The 17,737-nt window shown below is 48.7% G+C and overlaps 4 protein-coding genes across 4 annotated transcripts; 3 read left to right on the top strand and 1 right to left on the bottom strand.

Annotated features, from left to right (window-relative positions):
• The first annotated feature begins 199 nt into the window (after window positions 1-199).
• On the top strand, window positions 200-1,882 carry sec13 (GTPase-activating protein SEC13). Its single transcript, XM_025664843.1, has 6 exons — window positions 200-345; window positions 419-460; window positions 551-666; window positions 738-768; window positions 838-1,247; window positions 1,324-1,882. Exons 1-6 carry the CDS (start codon window positions 343-345, stop codon window positions 1,646-1,648), a joined length of 927 nt encoding a protein of 308 aa, XP_025519733.1. The 5' UTR covers window positions 200-342; the 3' UTR covers window positions 1,649-1,882.
• BO85DRAFT_455925 (MFS myo-inositol transporter) lies at window positions 1,787-5,807 on the bottom strand (the record flags this gene model as incomplete). The annotated part of the gene is made up of 8 exons (XM_025661417.1): window positions 1,787-2,248; window positions 2,307-2,401; window positions 2,465-2,759; window positions 2,812-3,252; window positions 3,989-4,926; window positions 5,026-5,123; window positions 5,220-5,516; window positions 5,611-5,807. 8 exons carry the CDS (start codon window positions 5,805-5,807, stop codon window positions 1,787-1,789), a joined length of 2,823 nt encoding a protein of 940 aa, XP_025519732.1.
• Window positions 5,808-11,953: 6,146 nt separating this feature from the next.
• On the top strand, window positions 11,954-15,568 carry BO85DRAFT_117557 (uncharacterized protein). Its single transcript, XM_025653885.1, has 2 exons — window positions 11,954-12,164; window positions 12,360-15,568. The coding sequence occupies exons 1-2, from the start codon at window positions 12,147-12,149 to the stop codon at window positions 15,441-15,443; spliced, it is 3,102 nt and encodes a 1,033-aa protein (XP_025519731.1). The 5' UTR covers window positions 11,954-12,146; the 3' UTR covers window positions 15,444-15,568.
• BO85DRAFT_117547 (uncharacterized protein) lies at window positions 15,569-16,107 on the top strand. Its single transcript, XM_025653884.1, has one exon. It carries the CDS (start codon window positions 15,694-15,696, stop codon window positions 15,976-15,978), a length of 285 nt encoding a protein of 94 aa, XP_025519730.1. The 5' UTR covers window positions 15,569-15,693; the 3' UTR covers window positions 15,979-16,107.
• The last annotated feature ends 1,630 nt before the right edge of the window (window positions 16,108-17,737 follow it).

The raw sequence follows: 17,737 nt of genomic DNA, 5'->3' as shown, positions 1-17,737 counted from the left end.
GTAAGAGAGAAGTAGTAGTAACAGCCAAGGAGACCAGAGAACAGGCCGCGGGGCAGAGCGACCGAGGACTACCGAGGCCCCCGGATCACGTGTATATGAGCATGACTGGAGATGGCTGACTGAGCCGATAAGATAAGATCGGGCTGCGGCTGACTTGCGAAACGGACAAGCTGGCGGTGTTTTGCTGCTGCTTCTCCTGTTGCGTGTTGATTCGGCCCTCCACCACCGCCTTCTTACCCCCCCAAGAACGCCCCTAATACTCCCCGGCAGGGCCACCCACGAGCTCACGTCCCTGTTTACCCTATAGAGTCGATCTTAATTCCGAGCAAAAAGTTGATCAATATGGTATGTCCCCCAACTCCCCCCCAATGGTCTCAGGCGATTTGCCCATGAACATTGCTAACGTCCAGGCAACTAGGCTGCTCAAGTAATCTCCAATTCCGGACACGATGAGATGATTGTACGTGAAGCGAGACAGCTCCTCATACGCCATCGTGGCAATGGCTTCGACCCTTTCTGTGTGGTCCCTGAGACTGACCGCAGCGCATAGCACGATGCCGGCCTGGACTACTACGGCCGCAGATTGGCAACATGTTCATCGGACAAAACGATAAAGATATTTGAAATTGAAGGAGAGACACATCGGTTGATTGAGACATTGAAGGGGTGAGGATCCAGAACTCCCTGGTGATCTTACGCGCCATCGATTCTAACAACCTTCGGCCGTGTGTGAACAGACATGAAGGAGCTGTGTGGTGTGTGGCTTGGGTACGTCATAATGGCATTCTTTGTCAAGCTGTCCTAGTGAACTATCTATCTGACTCTGGACTTCTCTAGGCACACCCTAAGTTCGGAACTATCCTCGCTTCCTCTTCGTACGATGGAAAGGTGCTCATCTGGCGCGAACAACACCAGAACGCCACGTCACCCGTCGCTGGCGGCGCTTGGACGAAGGTGTTCGACTTCTCTCTACACACCGCGTCAGTGAACATGGTATCCTGGGCTCCGCATGAGAGTGGCTGTCTCCTGGCTTGCGCCTCCTCAGACGGACATGTTAGCGTTCTCGAATTCCGTGATAACAGCTGGACTCACCAGATTTTCCACGCCCACGGTATGGGTGTGAACTCTATCAGCTGGGCACCTGCCGCCGCCCCTGGCAGCTTGATCAGCTCCAACCCTGGACCGGGCCAGCAGCGGAGATTCGTCACTGGTGGAAGCGACAACCTGCTTAAGATCTGGGACTACAAGTATGCATCATGAGCCGCTACGCACTGATACTGTGCCCTTAAAGTGAACTAAGCTGACCCTTACACTCCTCTGCAGCCCGGAAACCAAGACCTACAACAACACGCAGACTCTGGAAGGCCACTCCGACTGGGTCCGGGATGTCGCTTGGTCGCCTAGCGTTCTTTCCAAGTCCTACATCGCCTCTGCCTCTCAAGACAAGACAGTCCGGATCTGGACTTCCGATGCGTCAAACCCTGGCCAGTGGACCAGCCAGCAACTCGAGTTCGACACTGTCCTCTGGCGCGTCAGCTGGAGCCCTAGTGGAAACATCCTTGCTGTGAGCGGTGGCGATAACAAGGTCAGCTTGTGGAAGGAAAACCTCAAGGGACAATGGGAGAAGGTAAAGGATATCGAGGAGTAGGCTTCAGATTTTCATTTTCCTTAAGTTTCAACTTTCATATCTCATGTGTGATAACGGATAAATTGGGTTCCTGCCATGTATTTCATCCGACCCCGACGTTGTCAAAAATCAAAAACGAGCTCAAAAACAGGCAAAGCATCATCTTTTCCAGAAGATAAACGGACCCTTGTCCAGCGTCTCCAGCAGATCTACCCAAGTTCCGATCATTATTCTACCTTCCGGTAGGATCACACCCTCGTAAACCTGTACTAAGTAGAAATCAGACTCAAAGTCCGGTGGCGGCCATTTTGCCTCGAAAAGCCATGCGTTCTCATCCAGAGCGGGTTCTGTGCCATCATTAGCAGAAGGAACGGGCGGCTGCTCTTGATCCCATTGATATATCACGAAGCAAATGCGATGCCAGCCAGAGAAGCCCCCTTGGAAATCGGCGATTGGTTCACAGAACCCTCGCACCAGATCCGGGGGGTGAACGACGTAGTCAGGTGTTCTCCGTATTCCACGAATATATGATCTTTCGAAGTTCAGAGGATCAAGAGGAACTACTGATTGAAGTATAGGTGGCCAATTCAAGGGGTTGGGATCGGGTTTCACTAAAAGAGACTACACAGCAGGCATTGAATCAGCTGAGTTCCTTTTTCTGGAGTATTTCGTGCAATACCTGAAACCGAACTTGTGCACAACTAGTATCCAGATCCGCGCATGTCTGGCGATCCTCGAGGATCTTCAGAGATCTCGGGTATGGGTGCACGCATGCTACACACAAGTTAACACTCGCTTATCTTGATGGTATGGTCGGATAACAGGTGAGTGACTGACATGCATAACCCATCCATGGCAATTCATCATCAGAAGGCGCAAGCTCACCCCATGATCTGGGCTTGTAGCGTGGAGCCAGGTTCATATAAGAAGCGTGAAAGGTCGCTTCAGTCGGGCAGAGAAGATGACGAAGCCAGAAGTTGCGTATGTGAAGTAACTTCTCCAGGTCGAGCTTGTTTTCAAGCACAATTGGTCTGCTGTTCTCAGCCCTGTAACCATAGACGACACCAACGTCATAGTCTGTCCTCAGGCACTGAACAGACATTAGAGGATCCAGAGCTAAACCGGTCAGGCACTGTCAGAATCAGTTTCTACGCTCTCTCCTATACGACATCTGTGGTGCTTACCAACTGGGTTGCACAGAAGAGATCGGAAGGCGGGCCTGCATCCTTCTGACTGTAGCCGCTAACGGGCCTGTTCAGAAGTTCAGAGTTGGAGAGTATGTCTCGAATCTTCTGGTGGTTCTTAGAAGTATATGGCCCATTCGATTCTAGAAGCCAGTATGATTCACGTAGCATATCTCGTAGGACTTCCAGCCAGAGAGTCTGCGCCTCCTTTTGGCCGAATTTGAAACTGATGGATTGTGAGAGAACAATGGCTCGAATTTGATACTCAATTTTGACTTCATTGGAAGCATACTGTCGAGTAACATCATAAAGGTCAATGAAGCGGCTTCGCCAAATGGAAGAATGACCCGGCAGTGTTTTTGCTGCTAGCCAAGGGCAGCATTGGGCGAAATTTACTATATCGATGTCGCGAGGTAGCAAGCAAGCAATATACTGAATGATCTATGCACAACCTTAGCAGTGCAATCATTTTCCAATGGTTATAGCAGGAACTGTCACCTCTGTGGGCAAGCGAAAAAAGGAGTTACGAGAGCAATTTTCCGCCATGGTCGGTACTTGGGAGCTCATCTTCGTCAGGCTTTCTTGTAACTGAGGATGCCTATCAGAGGCTGTACAGTAGTGACAAGCCGCTTGCCTTATGTTCACGAGCCACGCAGGAAGATGTTTAGGATGATGGATTTACACTTTCCTCCGCGGATGTATACGGAGAGTCAGAGAAGGCCGCTGTGCTTAACTTATATAGCTCCCATAAGGACTGAGGGTGAGGAGGGATTGAATAAAGAGCGAGTCGGTGTGTAGTTCTCCTGTCACGAGATTACGTTTCAAACCTTAGTATGACAACCACTTTATGCTCGCTTGGATGATGGTACTGCTACATGCCAACCCAGAGTGATATAGCTCTCTTCGAGATGAAGTATACGCAGCGTATTCGAGATGGGGGACAATGCTCTGTCAGTTTGACCTCACTACGGTAGGCCTTGCAAGGCGGAAAGGAGTGCATACAGAAAATCAGCTACCGGAGGTAAGATGTGCGCTTCTTTAGGTCAAGTAATGCATAAATAATACTTCAATCTAGATCCAGAAAATAAATCTTGAAACGCAGGCTTGCGGTTGATGACAATGTCTATAAAGTCCGCACGCGGGCCACGTATGAGCAGAAGCCAACCCCTTAGCTCACGCCAGGACGACCACGACGTCTTCTAAGGCTTTCCTGAACACCCCAGCCATCTGCTAAAAGTTCCTTGACTTCCTCCAAGCGAAGCCCACTCATCTCGGGATAGATAGTGTAAATACCAAACCAACCGAACACGCATACGGCCGCATAGGCCGCGAATGTCCATCCAGGAGAGAGCCATTCCATCATAGGCAGGAAAGTTAGACCGACAACAAAATTTGACCCCCAATTCGTTGCGGTAGCCAAGGCTGATCCCAAGGAGCGTACATTCAAGGGGAAGAGCTCTGATTGCTGCCAAGGCACGTTTCCAAGTCCGAAAGCATAAGCTCCCACATAAACGGTGAGGCATATCAGGATAACAACAGGGAGGAAAGCGCTATCACTTGTGGCATCTTCCGCCCGTACCCTCGACTCCGGGTTTGGCATCTCGACTGAGCCGAACGTAAAAGCGCAGGCAATGAGGGAGAGAGCCATCACTGGCACTGAGTACAGGAGAATGCGGCGTCGACCAATCCTATCGATAAAGGCAAATGCGAGTAAGGTGAATAAGAAGTTGGTCAGCGCCACTGACAATGACACTAGAGTTGGGGACGAGAATGACAGCATGGAGAAAATTGTCGCTGAGAAATACATGAGGCTGTTGAATCCACACAGTTGTTGTGTGGCTTGCAGCATAACCGCTATGATCAATGCCCTCCGATTACCACCGACGAGGACCAAGTGGCGAGCACACTGCGTAACGTTCGTCAGCCACTGCCAGTTTCCTGTGGAGGGCTTGTTTGTTTGAGTTAACTCTTCCTCCTCCTCGGCCACTTCTTGCTGGATATCCCGCATAACCTGCTTGGCCATGAGGCCACTGTCGTGATGGCTCCCATAAACCCGGGAGAGGACTTTCGTAGCTTTCTCTTCGAACCCTGCCTGGACCAGCCAACGAGGGGTTTCTGGAAGAGTCAAGACTATGAAAAATTGAAAAATTGCTGGGAGCATTCCAATGCCAACAATATAACGCCAGCCTCCAGATACAGAGGAAAATAACCAACCGATGATATAAGCAACGACTTGTCCGCCTGTAATAAAGAGACTCAGTATCGTCACAAGCCTTCCTCTAGCATGGGAAGGCGCCAGCTCGGAGATGTATCTGTTGCCATGTTAGACAAAAGGTCAACTAAATCCCTCTAACTATACTCCGTGGGGGGGGACCCCTTTAGCAAGGACTAGCAAGGACTGAACATACAATGGAGTCACCAGACTTGCTCCACCAACAGCCAGGCCAACAATGCTTCTTCCAACTATCATGCCCCATACTGCACTTGCGACAGCTTGTATCAAAGCGCCGAGGGTGAAAAGCACGTCTGCAACGAGAATAACCTTTCTGCGACCGAACTTGTCTGCCAGGATTCCCGCTAGCGGACTCGCAGTCAAAGCGAACAGGCTGGTGCAGGACGTTACGAGACTCTTGTCCAAAGTCGTTAGAGGACGGTTAGAGAGGTCGGAGCCGATCGATACTAAGGTTGCGGAAATGACACCTGTGCTTCAAAAGGCAGAGTGTCAGTATAACGGATGACAGCAACCAACTCTCTACTTGGAGTTGTCGTCGATGGGAAGGCTATCCAGATCGGACCTACTCGTAACCAAATAACAACCCACTTATGCCAGCGGAGAAGGTCAGAGCGTAAATGAACCACCCGTTTGATTGTTCCAAGTTGGTAGTAGGCTTCGGCCCATTGCGACCTTCATATTGGGGTTCCTGGTCTATCCGGGGCTCGGAAGGGAGCAAGGGAGCATTGGGGTCAGACGGCTCATTGTCGTCCCTGCGATTCATGGCTTAAGGTTGTATAGGTTCTATACGGGTATCTATATCAGCCATTCCAGGCACGATTATGACTCGAGCTTCCAGCTATACCCTATCTTTGGGGTATACTAGATTGTTCGGGAAAGGGGGTTCTGGAATCTGGAGAAGTGGTTGCGGGTTTAGCTCAGGCACGGGGTAGACACTTTACATAATAAGGCTGACAGCTCACGCGACCCACCGCCCCCATACTCAACAGTGGCGCAGCCGGATCTGGATACAACATCATGTAAAGAAGGGAACACTTTCTTGGATCTCATAGATTCAGGTCATTAATTCAAAGCGTTCCTATGCTATCTCTGATGGTATACTGTTGGGCGACCTGGTAAGTTTGTCATTATTCATCACGAGCAGTCCCAAATCAGATTGATGGCATTCATCTGCAACGACATGGAGTACATGTGAGCGTATCCCACGCACGTTGATTAACCAAAGCGCAGCTGAAAGCCTACCGATCAATATTCCTCGCACATGAAAAGTCGAACCGTACCCATCTCATACGCAAAAAAACTCGTATGGTCAAGAAATCTACAATTTAACAGTCTGATAGGCCATTATCAGGACATACTCAATGTCCATACGTGTGTGAATGATGCAGCTTGAGTATATCAATGCCACATTATTCTAGCTAAAAATACAATAATCAGGATAATGTCTTGGTTACGAAGAGCGCTATGCCCCTGTGGTTGGTCTTCTGTAGAATGGGATACAATAGATAGACAGGACACAATAAAACCAAGACAAACACCCATCTTACAAAATCCAAATCTTCTGCTTCGAGCCAGGCCACCTACCTTACTCTCTCGGTGTCCTTAGTATCTCCTGCTGCCCAGTATCCATGCATGTGGGCAAGGTTGTCTTGCTATATCGCTGATATCGAAGGTTTTATGCCTGAGCGAGAGAATTTTCTCATGATGGCAAAAGCTGAAAGTGGATAAGGCCCGAATAATAATCAGATATGGCACACTCTCATTAAGGCTCTGAAGAGCTTTTTACTATCTATAGATATTCTGCTTGTCGAAGCTATCGGCCTCACAAATCCCAAACACTGATAGGATGCATCTATCGGGTATTATCACAATGCATGTAGTACGAAAAGATGCTATAGTTACCCCCGACTGGCAGGCCCACGAATGGACAGCTCCGAAATACCCACGGTCTATGTCTCCATATCACTAGTGTCCGAGTTGGAAACGGGGCTCAGATAGATTGTGTTTGATATATTGATAAGTGCCTCGAAAAACCAATTAGGCTTCAGCGATGATAGTTGAGCCAGAAAGTTTGGGGCGATATAATAACTTGGAGATCAGGCGGTATGAATTTCTGCTCTTTAAGAAATAGTGCAAGCTGGGCTCAAGCTGCCATATTATGTTGGCTTTGGTCGAGTAGCTTCGATACATGCTCACCGAGCAATTGATTTGGAGTGCTCATATAGTCTCCTGTCATTGAGCATCTACCAATGATACGTTCGTCACTGTACTCGTGAGCCTAGTAGTTCCCCTCCAATGCACCAACTCTGAAGTTACCATTTTCCAGTGCTCCAAGGCTTTAGGTACCATGGTTCCCTCGGAATCACGGATCTCTTGCTACAATGTTTGGATGCTGCTAGTAGCGCCTGGTTCTTATTCATAGCACACGAGTGAAGGTAACCCTGTGAAGCCTCTGGTCTTCTGTTCCAACTGTCAATGCTGTTTTGCATGACTGCTTGGGCCCTATTGCCTCGCAAAGCCTAGATATGGTAGTCTGAGTATAGTGGCATAATCTTTTGACTCGTCTTTTTCCCACTAGGTATCTAGGTGGCGGGTACCAGCGCCTCGTTGCGAACCAACAGGTCGAATGTATGATTTCATTGGTTCTAGTATCTTGCGCCCCATCTGTGTTGGTACAAAGTTGTTTTCCCAGCATGATTATATCATCGTGTTTAGCTTACCGCCCCGGTTTTTCGGGCACGCCTCCGTAGGCCCCGCGTAGTCGGTGAAGGAGCATCAACTTTGCCAGCTCACGTTCCTCCCTCTCGGCAAGCGCAGGCCTTGAGAGGTTAGCCCGAATGCAGCAGAAAAATAGCCGGAGTAGTGTGCACATAGACAGTAGCTAGCACTCGAATAAGGGCGTGGTAGATTGCCATACCGGTGTACCTACAGGCCAGGATGCTATGTTAATCTATCAAACTTAGAATTCTCTGGCTGATCACCTGCAGTAAGCAACATCGCACAACCAAATTTGGGCTTGCTTCAGGAGCCAGTTGATTTGGTCACTCATGGTTGCCCCGGCGAGGAGGGGAGAGGGGCTTCAGTTGGCACAACTGCGAGTGCGAGACACTTGCGGAGTACCCGGGTCCTGTACGAAGATGGTTGGTTTGTGATGAGAGTGAACAACGTCCATCGACAGGACCTTGCAAGGATTATCGGGTTTAGCTCCCCAAGATCGCGCGTCAGGAGGCAGGACAGCTGTTCATGGGGCCGTGCAACCCTGGCTAGTGTCGCCAATCAAGGGAGCGAGCGGCACTTTTTGTCCACCAAGTGTGCTAAATCTGGATAGGTCAGTCGCACCGCAGCGCACTATGCACTCCAATCCTAGAAGGCCCGATGGTGAGGATATCATTGGGACAGGGTTATGCCTGCATAGATGCATGAACTTGCCCCTCAGTGTCACCTAGGAGACTATCCCATCAGTAAAGTGCCGTGTTTTTGGAGGCAAGGGCTGGCGGGTGTTCCTGCTTCTGATGGTTTCACACCCACTGAAGGAAGGGGTGCAGTCAGCAAGGATAGTCTTTCTCTTTCTTATCCAATGGGGCCAGGATCAGATTCTGAAACACGGAGACCAGCTTTTGGCAGATTATAATAAGGCCGTCCGGGTGACGGTTGAGAATGAATGAGTAGCAGCGAACGCCAAGAAAGTCGATCAGCACAGCTGGAGGTACCGGAAAGCACACTCTTTCTGAACAAGCCTGCAACAGGAGCAGATAGGCAAGGCTAATCAATAGATGGTGGATAGTGTGCACAGGGGCACGGAATGCTCGCAGCTACGGATCGGACTCCTGTGGTTCGATCGGAATTATCATAGCAATGAATAGCACTGAACGGAACTACTATCTGTCTTGCGTAAACAGGCCCAGAGCCTAGGCAACAATAGCGATACAACAAACAAAGCCTTGACCTAACAACAAATAATTAAAAATGGAGACCTCAAGGCTCTAGCCCGGCCGGCAATCGGCCGGAAGAAATTGTGCCCTTGGAAGCTCGACGCTCGCAGTCCACGTTCCGCTCCGAGAAATTGGATCTATCATCGCGGTCGGCCTTTGTGCTCGATGAGATAAGCTTACTATACACCGTTGACCTGCCAGTTTTGACACATGCGACTGAGAGAATGGCCGATACAGCTAGTTGGCCTCAGAAAATGGCTGCCTTCCCTTACTACATGACATCTTGCTTACGGATCGCAACGCTCGAAGAACATTTCTGCACACGGGTACACTGGGAAATGAAAATCCGTGAGCTCTCGGCCTTTCTCGGAAAATAAATGCGACCGTAGTGGGCTAGATAAATTTTCCTTGGAGAGTTGGAGTCTTCAGACTTCAGTGTCGTCATCCTGGAGACAGGCGGAAGGGAAAAGAGGGTCGGCAAGGAGGAATGAAGGGGATTTTATTTTACTTTTTCTTTTTTCTCCTGATCACATCGGGAAACTTGGATGGATAAAGATGGGTAAAAACAATGGATTGGAAGCGCTAAAAGAGGCAAGGACTGAGAAAGTCTACCCTGGGTAGCATCCCGCTTGTTCCTCTCGGCCCCGTGCCTTGGAACCGGCCGGTTTATGAAAGCTCAGGAACCAGATGTTCTGCCGATGGTTGTTCCAGAGATCGCCAACCTAGATCGCCTCCTCCTTCGCTCCCTTGAATGGCTCGGTAAGCTAAGCAGAGAACGTAAGTAAGAGACTAGATAGCAGTAGCTAGGGATACGAGCCCGGGGCCCCGTGCTATCTGAGAAAAAATTAATAGCATTAATATCTCTTATTATTATTGTCATGAGAGTGACTTTTGCCAGTCAGTCAGTCAGTCAGCCAGCCAGCCAGCCGAAAGCTACTTCCAGTGAAAAAGTGGGGATGGGCATGATGGCTTAGCCGCGTTATAAAAGGGACCCATTGTTTTCATGACTTGGACGGAATCAGCGGTCCTGATCGGTACTAGGTTCGGACGCCAGTTGCGGTCTGATTGCATCATGAGAAAACCAGACTCGGTCACCTCGATCCCATCTCGTGCGGTTTTGGAGCTCTCTGCAGAAGCATCTCCACTATCGAGGTCCTGAGAAAGTTGGAAAAAGCAAACAGGGTGAGATGCTAAATCGAGTCAAAGCATAAAATGGATAAAACCAAGTATAATCTAGCCGCCTTACTAGTAAGTAATATCCCTTCGCACAGGGATAGGACACAACGACACAGGGAGAGAAAGAGGGTTGAACGTCCTCAATGCTTCTTCCAATTATATGGCATTCTGGACCAGTAGGTTCTCATAAAATCTCGGGAAGGAAGGGAGGGAGGGAGGGGGAGGAGCTGAAGATCCCTGGTTTGTTTCATTAGGCCAGCACAGGTTCGGGAATCAGATCCCATCCTCGCCATCAAGTCTCTCTTGGTGGGATCGTGCACGCTAGTGGCCCAGCTGCAGCCGCCGAGGTGCAAGGATCGCGGCTCGCCATGATTACCCAAATACACCGCCCGATGGGTAGATAGTAGTAGTAGTGGACGGTCGGACTACTCCGAACACCATTAGTAGTGTAGTGTGTTTCTGGGTGTGGCCTGTGGACAGTAAGCAGCTGAAGACGAAAGATACTAACTACTACGGTAATTAGTTAGTGAGGTAGTAGGATCATAGACTTACCTGTCTGATCACTCTACCTAGAACAAGGTAAGTGTTTCATTCCCCAGGTTATGTGCATGATTGGATTTCAGCTTAAACAACACACCAGTCTTTTCCTTTGGCTAAGTAGTCCACCACGTCAGTACATTCCCTCCTACATAATACCTGCATGCTACATGGATGGAGTACATGAGCAATGACTTACATAAATACCCTCGTGTTCCTTCTGATTCTGCATTAGAAGGCGTTTCAGGTTTCCTTGGTAGCTATCGCTGTCCACCTGTGAGTTGGTGCCTTTATTCCCCAGGCTGTCAGAAAAGCTCTACGTACTAGATTCGGTCTCAAAATGATTACTAGCTTTATAATACTGAGTAGCAAACCCTTGCACAGCAGCAGCTCCAAGATCCCATCATGATGGCTTGCCTTGTCTATGCTGTGTGGTCCAAACAGGTGTGTGGAAGCTCTTGCGTAGCATACCAGATAAATGAGGTGTGAAAATTTAACGGCTTTTGTGGTGGAGGGATTTTTAATCTTCGTACCGGTTTTTTTATTCTAATACTAAAGGAAAGAAAAGAAAGCACAATTTAACTAATATTTTTTTTTTCTATTTTTCCTGCTTTTCTATGCTCCTTCTTTTACCCTTCCAATTTGTGCTCTTCCCGCTTCCCTGGCTCTAGCCACAATTTATTGGGACTTGCCTTGCGGTCGTGGGTGTGCTGGGGGTGGAACTCCTAGCGTGATCCATTCCTTTCCCAGTGGTTGAGTTTAGACTAGAACCAGAAGAACATCGCCCGTGGGTAGCAAAGCCAGTGACCGCGTCCCACTGGGGCTTTTGTTGATCGATGACCTTGGTCTGTTATTATTACCTCTCTCATTCGCATGTTGCTACTGCTGCTGCTGCTGCTACTATTGCTGCTGCTGCTGCCGCTGCCGCCGCTGCTACTCTACTGCTACTGCTTCTTCGTTTTTTCCCTTCTGCTGTTTGATTTCTTTGGTTTTAATTTTTTCCTTCTTCTCTCCGTTGACTTTAGGACAGTTAAACAAACTGCGGTGACTTTGCGCGGGCCAAAGCTCTAGTCGCTCAGTCTTCCTCTTTAGTCCCTCATTCCTTGACTACATTCCTTTTCGACGATTCCCCCATTCCTTTAGCTTCCTCCTAGCTGGCTCCGACACCCTTTCCCCTCACCCACCCTAAGGTCGCACTGATCGCACGCTGGGATTGTCTTTACAAATAATTAATACTGCTGCTATACTGCCACTGTGGCTTTGTCTTTCACCACCGCAAGGCTAGATCGCGCTCTGATTCCACCTGTCTTCTTTTGAGATGGTGTTTATCTAGATGTGTCGGGCTAGCTGATCCTCCTCGTGCAAGATAATGCAGATGGGTCGTCAACTACATGTGATATCGATGTGGCTAATCTGAGGTTTATGGTGCTTGACACTGTTCTCGGCGCCCTCTGAGAATGGAGCATGTATCAACTGTGAGTTCTGCTCTGTGTCCGATCAGATCTCTTTTGGATCGCATTCGTTTGGTTGTCTTGTCCACTTTGCTGCGGCTACAGGCTCTCTGCCTCGCGCAAATTGGGAGAAGCAAAGCGCTTGACTCAGATTTCGCGTCCTTTATGTTTACAAGTAGTCGCGGCTAACTGGCTTTTTCTTTCTTCCTTTTCGATCAGCTCTGTGCAATTAGCACCGTCGGTATTGCACCAACTGGCTTCGCCTTCGGTCGCGTAGATCGAAGCTCCTCCAGACCAGGCCGATTCCGGAAAAAGACCCTCCCGCTGCATGATCAATGCGCGACAGCGACAGACGATACCGTATCCTTGTCAAATGCAAACCATGTCCCCACAAGTCCCTTTCCATCAGTGACAGCACAATCTCCTCTGGCCGCAGAATTCTTTCGGGGGTCGGAAGATGGTGCGTTCGATACGAGTAAGCCGGGAGAGGAGAAGTCGCGCAGGAAATCATCGTTTGCAGGTGTACGACTGCGACGTCGCGGACAGACCTTCACTGGCCCGCCAAAGCCAGTCTTCGAGAATATTTCCCTCGCTGCGCACATACGACGACCCTCGTCTTCCTGGGTGCGACGCCTGTCATTCCAACCGGAGAAACGCGCTTCATGCCAGACCCCCGTTTCCCCTACATCAAACACGCCCGGTAGCCCGGCCAGCCCTCCCGCTTCTATTCAACGCAGGCCCAACAAACTAGTCAAGCGGCCACCTTCACATCATGCCAACTCTCATTCATTGTCCGGGATCGCGCCATCTTCTCCTTTGACTCCCACCGGTTTTCGCAGGCCTGCTACTAGTCATCAGCGGTCTGAGACCTTGGGACATAAAGCTACTCATAGTCTTAATTTCGAACCGAGTCTTATCTTGAACCCTCCGGTAAGCAAACCTGATATTGCTGCTATAGGGGATGATCATGTCTGGCGTCCATACATAGACGTCAGCCCGGAGGGTTTATCGGAAAGGCTGGCGCGCAGATTCTCAACCGCAACGAGACCGAAAGAACAAGGGCTGCGGCGGATCGTACCGAATGCGGAGACTGCCCCGGCTCTCCTTTTGGCAACATCTATCAAAGGGAAGCAACCGACGGCGGACGCTGGCCTGGATGCCTTTACTCCTTCCCCTTCAGTCCAGTTTCGAAACCCATTCGAGCCCAGTGGGAATTCATCTCAACAAAAAGAATTGTCATTGCCGCCGGAGGAAAGCGATTCCCAAACCTCGCCTTCTTTGCAAGATGCGGATCCGAAGTCTCCCCCAACCGACACTGGAGCTCCCGAAGGCGAAAACTTCAAAAATGTTCCCCTAGTTTATTCTAAAAGAAGGGCAATATCGACGCCTCTTCCAGCGTCGACAAAGACGGAAGGAACACAGGTGATTCCACCTCACACACATGGAAGACGAAACATCACCGACCCTAATATCTTTCGTCGTCCGACCTTGGCACAAAACGGCGCTACTTCGTCATTGATGTCGGAACTAATGGGTCCGCGACGCAGAGCCTATCCTCTTTATCTTCAGGACTATAAACAAGAGATGGCTCATCTACGGGACATCGGATCACGTCCATTCACCCTGGACTCAGTAACACTGACTAGGTCTCAAGGCACTTTCCGTCAGCGCCCAAAACGCCATTCTATCGCTGCATCAGACCCTGCATCAACCGTCATAGGTTCCGATGATACTCATATATTCACATCTGGCGATGAGGATGAGACAGATTTCTTGAGCGACACCGCCTTTGACTCCATCCGCACCCATCTCACCACCAGCAGTGGCTTGGGCTCTTATGCTCCTCGAATCGAGACAATCTTTGATAAGGACTTCCCCGTGAATACCTTGGAGGGAGAGTCTTCTAATGGCCATGCACTTGAAACACGCGAATCTCTTACTTCACAGTCGCTTGGGAATTGCCATTGTGAATCTGATGCAGATGCGACGCCAACGCCCATTACTATGCCAGGCCATATCGCAGACAGCGCATCGGATATGCACGAAGGTGACAGCCACATATCTTTTCCGTCTGACTTGACCGACGACGAAGATTCTCGCAGTCTGGTGGCGGCGTTGCCCGGTGAAACTACCAATCCATTCACACAAGTGCAATCTTCAATGTTGTCGTTGAAGGGTGATGGCGGCGATTGTTTCAGAGGCGAGACAAGGCAATCACACAAGTACGATTCTCGCAGTCTCAACCACGAGGCGCTTGACTCGTGTCCGAAAATGAACATCTTCGACTGGTCAGAACAGCCGAGAAGTGACCGTGAAGCAGCAGGTTCTGATGGGCGGCCACGGACCATGCATGGGAAGCATACGCCTGACGTGCGTGGCAGCCGCGCGCCAGGACGAAAAGCTCCGAGTACATTGCATCTCCGTAGTCAAAGTGTTCCAGTAACGAGAGACCCTCCGACAATTAATGAGCAACGTCAGACCTCAGGCAAATTCGGTACATGGGGCCTTGGGAGCAAAGGCGTTAGCGAAGACTGGGACAGTGACTTCGACTTCGAGGATGCAGATGAGACAACCAATGAGTCTATGAAGCCAAGCAAAACGACCCCCCGGCGGGGTATGATTGTTCCTCAGGCCATCATGGAACGCCAAGCAAGCCTTCACGGGCAGTTCGGACAGGTCCAAGAACTAACCTTGCTGGTTGAAGAGCTAAAGCGTCTGCGACACCAAGGCAGCTTTCTAAACATCGTCCGCGGGCCATCAAGCGAGCTTTGGAAAGAGGCAGAAGGAATAGTGAACCTAGCCACACTTGATGATGATGATCATACTAACTCGAACAATAACTCTCCTCCTGGATCCCCTTCGTCGCTGACATTCAGTTTTGACGACTCGGAAGGCGATTCATCCAATGCCAATGACCCTTGGAAAAGGGTCAGCGATGGATCATGGGGATTATCGCTCTCAGAGCACTCCAATTCCTGCCCTACTACCTCTCCCAGTCCCGATGTCACTACCAAACCGAACTCTGTGTTGGATCTGATCTATCGACAACGCAGCTCGGTTGACTCCGCTTTTGCGGAATCACATCCTCCTCGTCCCAGAAAACTTCCTTTTGATACGCAATCTCTCCGAGACTTGGTCGTTCGAGCTGGCGTTGTCACGCGTGCTTTGAAAGAAGTAATCCGCAAAGCTGAAGGTGTTACGGCGGAGCCTAGAGACACCTTACATCTTTCAGACCCGCCATTCCGTCGCATTTTCGACCAGTCTTCCCATCATAATGCATGTCTCGAAACTCACGGCAAATGAGCCACGCCACTTCCTTACATTACATGATGTTATCACTTCACGCCTTTTCTATTCTCCGACTGTATCCTCCTTTTTTTGAAAAGTCTGATGATTTCTTGAGCATATGAATTGACGCGAAAGAAAACAATTGACTTGGACATGCATCACCTCTACGCTACCGCTAATTTCCTCTTCTCCCCTCCCTCTGTCAGGGAAGGAATTTTCGATAAAACTTTCTGTTTTCAGATGGATATCACATTGTACAATTCAGATGTTTGGTATTTCCCATTCAGGGTTTGTGTTGTGTACTTGGGGCGGTTCTTGTGCGAATATTTCTTTTTATTGGGGCCTTTTTTTTTTCTCCCTCAACCTTTTCCATAAAGTCTCCTTTTTAGTCTCCTTTTTTTTCCTTCTTTTTTCTCATCTTCTGTTCTCTGTACGTGATATTTTCGGAAGTGGATTACGAAGGTCCCGTACAGTCTTCCATTGCCTGTTTTGCCTCTACCAGCTTCCTTTTCTTCGTTTGATTTTACTTTTCACGGGTGTATGGATTTAAGAATATGGGTCATAATGTACCTGTCTGGAGAAACAAAAGAAAGATATGGCGATTTCTCAATAGCCAATATTGCAAAATATCGAAGAATGGGCTATTACAATCCTAATGAAACGAGCCCAGTGAGCCAAAATCTTCCTACGACCATGTAAATGTCCATTCCTACTCCGAATTCACCATTTAACACATACTTGACCCTGGCCATCAATCAGGAAGCGTATGGATTTTAGTGGATCCGCGGGGGAAAATAGATAGAGGAGATCAAAGTAAGAAATTTGCGGTCAATTCATCAAGAACATGGTGGGCTTTCTGTCCACCGATCTGAGAACGAAAGTGGCGACCAAATGGACCTGGTGGGAAAGGGATTGTAAATAGTATCGGTGACATCCAATCAATGTACTGCTCGTGATACAATGTCTTCTTGTATTGTGGCATGATTTTACTAGTATATGGCATTGCCAGGTATAGCAATCATTGGTTTCAACAACACATATATTTATTTCGGTTCGAACTTAGTCTTTGCTATCCCGGAGGAAAAGAGCGTAAGCTGGGTAACATTGCATGCACCGTTTCTCTTCCAGGAAGAGTTACTAGATCTCAGTAGCTAGGGTACCCTAGAAAGAAAGAAAAAGAAAAAAAAAATTAATAAGTACTTCATAAGGGGTAGCAATAAGTACTACGGTAGATCACACTTCATAACACCCGTGTTATATACGACATATCCGGGATACCGGATACCTTCTTCTAAAAACATGCTCAAGGTATTCTTCTTGGTATTCTTCTTCTTCCTCCTCCTCCTTTCTCGTGAAAAGAGCGCAACTGCTATCTGGAATTACGGCTCTGGAGCTTTGCATATATGAATCTATCAAAAAGGAAAAGTGCCGTGCCGTTTCATAGGAAAAACGGCCCATACATCTTTCGGACTTCGTGTCTGACAGCTTCCCCTTTCATTCATCTATAGATGTATGATGCCTATTACCTGTTGAGTCAAGTAATATACCTGGAGTGTTACAGTCAGAAGGGCGAGGTCACAAGCAACGGAGCTGCAAGCCTGAAGGGGGATTCACTCCTCCCATGTCATCACAATGGCCGATATACATCACAAGGACAAGTGCCAGCTGAAGATTGGTTGCTTGAGATGTGGATGTGTTGACATGATGCAAATTACTCGAGCACTGGGCTATTGCAGGTGATATACTCGCAACATATATATATGTTATGATTGGGAAGAACCTTTAGTATTTATAACTACTAACCAAGCATCACATATTATTCATTGATATACTGTTGCTACATGGCATGGTGATATAGACAGTCAACGATCCAATAGGTTACATGAACCTAGTACTTGGTGGAAAGTATGCAAGCCATGATCTTCAACCTAGGGGGAATATAATGCATATAATTGTGGTGTTCCTTGCGATTGGTGTATCCATTCTAAGTTCGTTCTGGTTTCCGTAACGAACCATAATCCTAGACTCAAGGGACCTTTGCTAAATTAATCATGTCTCAACCCCAGCTACATAGGAGATGTGAATGACGGGACGCTCGCAGGTGAGTGAGCATTTTCTATCAGACTAGGGATCTTGTTATTTTCATAAACCTACCATGAGAAATGTGCTTTCTGGACTCTGCAGTTTTAGAATATCTATAACCGAGGTCGCCTCAAGATACTTTTAGGCCTCAGGCCACGGTAGATCAGCTCGAGGCTGTGGTTCGGCTAGATGGCTTAGCCAAATAACCGGCCAATTGATTAATCTGG

The sequence above is a fragment of the Aspergillus piperis genome (assembly GCF_003184755.1).
Source record: "Aspergillus piperis CBS 112811 unplaced genomic scaffold BO85scaffold_2, whole genome shotgun sequence".
NCBI lineage: Eukaryota > Fungi > Ascomycota > Eurotiomycetes > Eurotiales > Aspergillaceae > Aspergillus > Aspergillus piperis.
The sequence above is the reverse complement of the archived record's forward strand: the minus strand, read 5'-3'. Positions and strand labels throughout refer to the sequence as shown.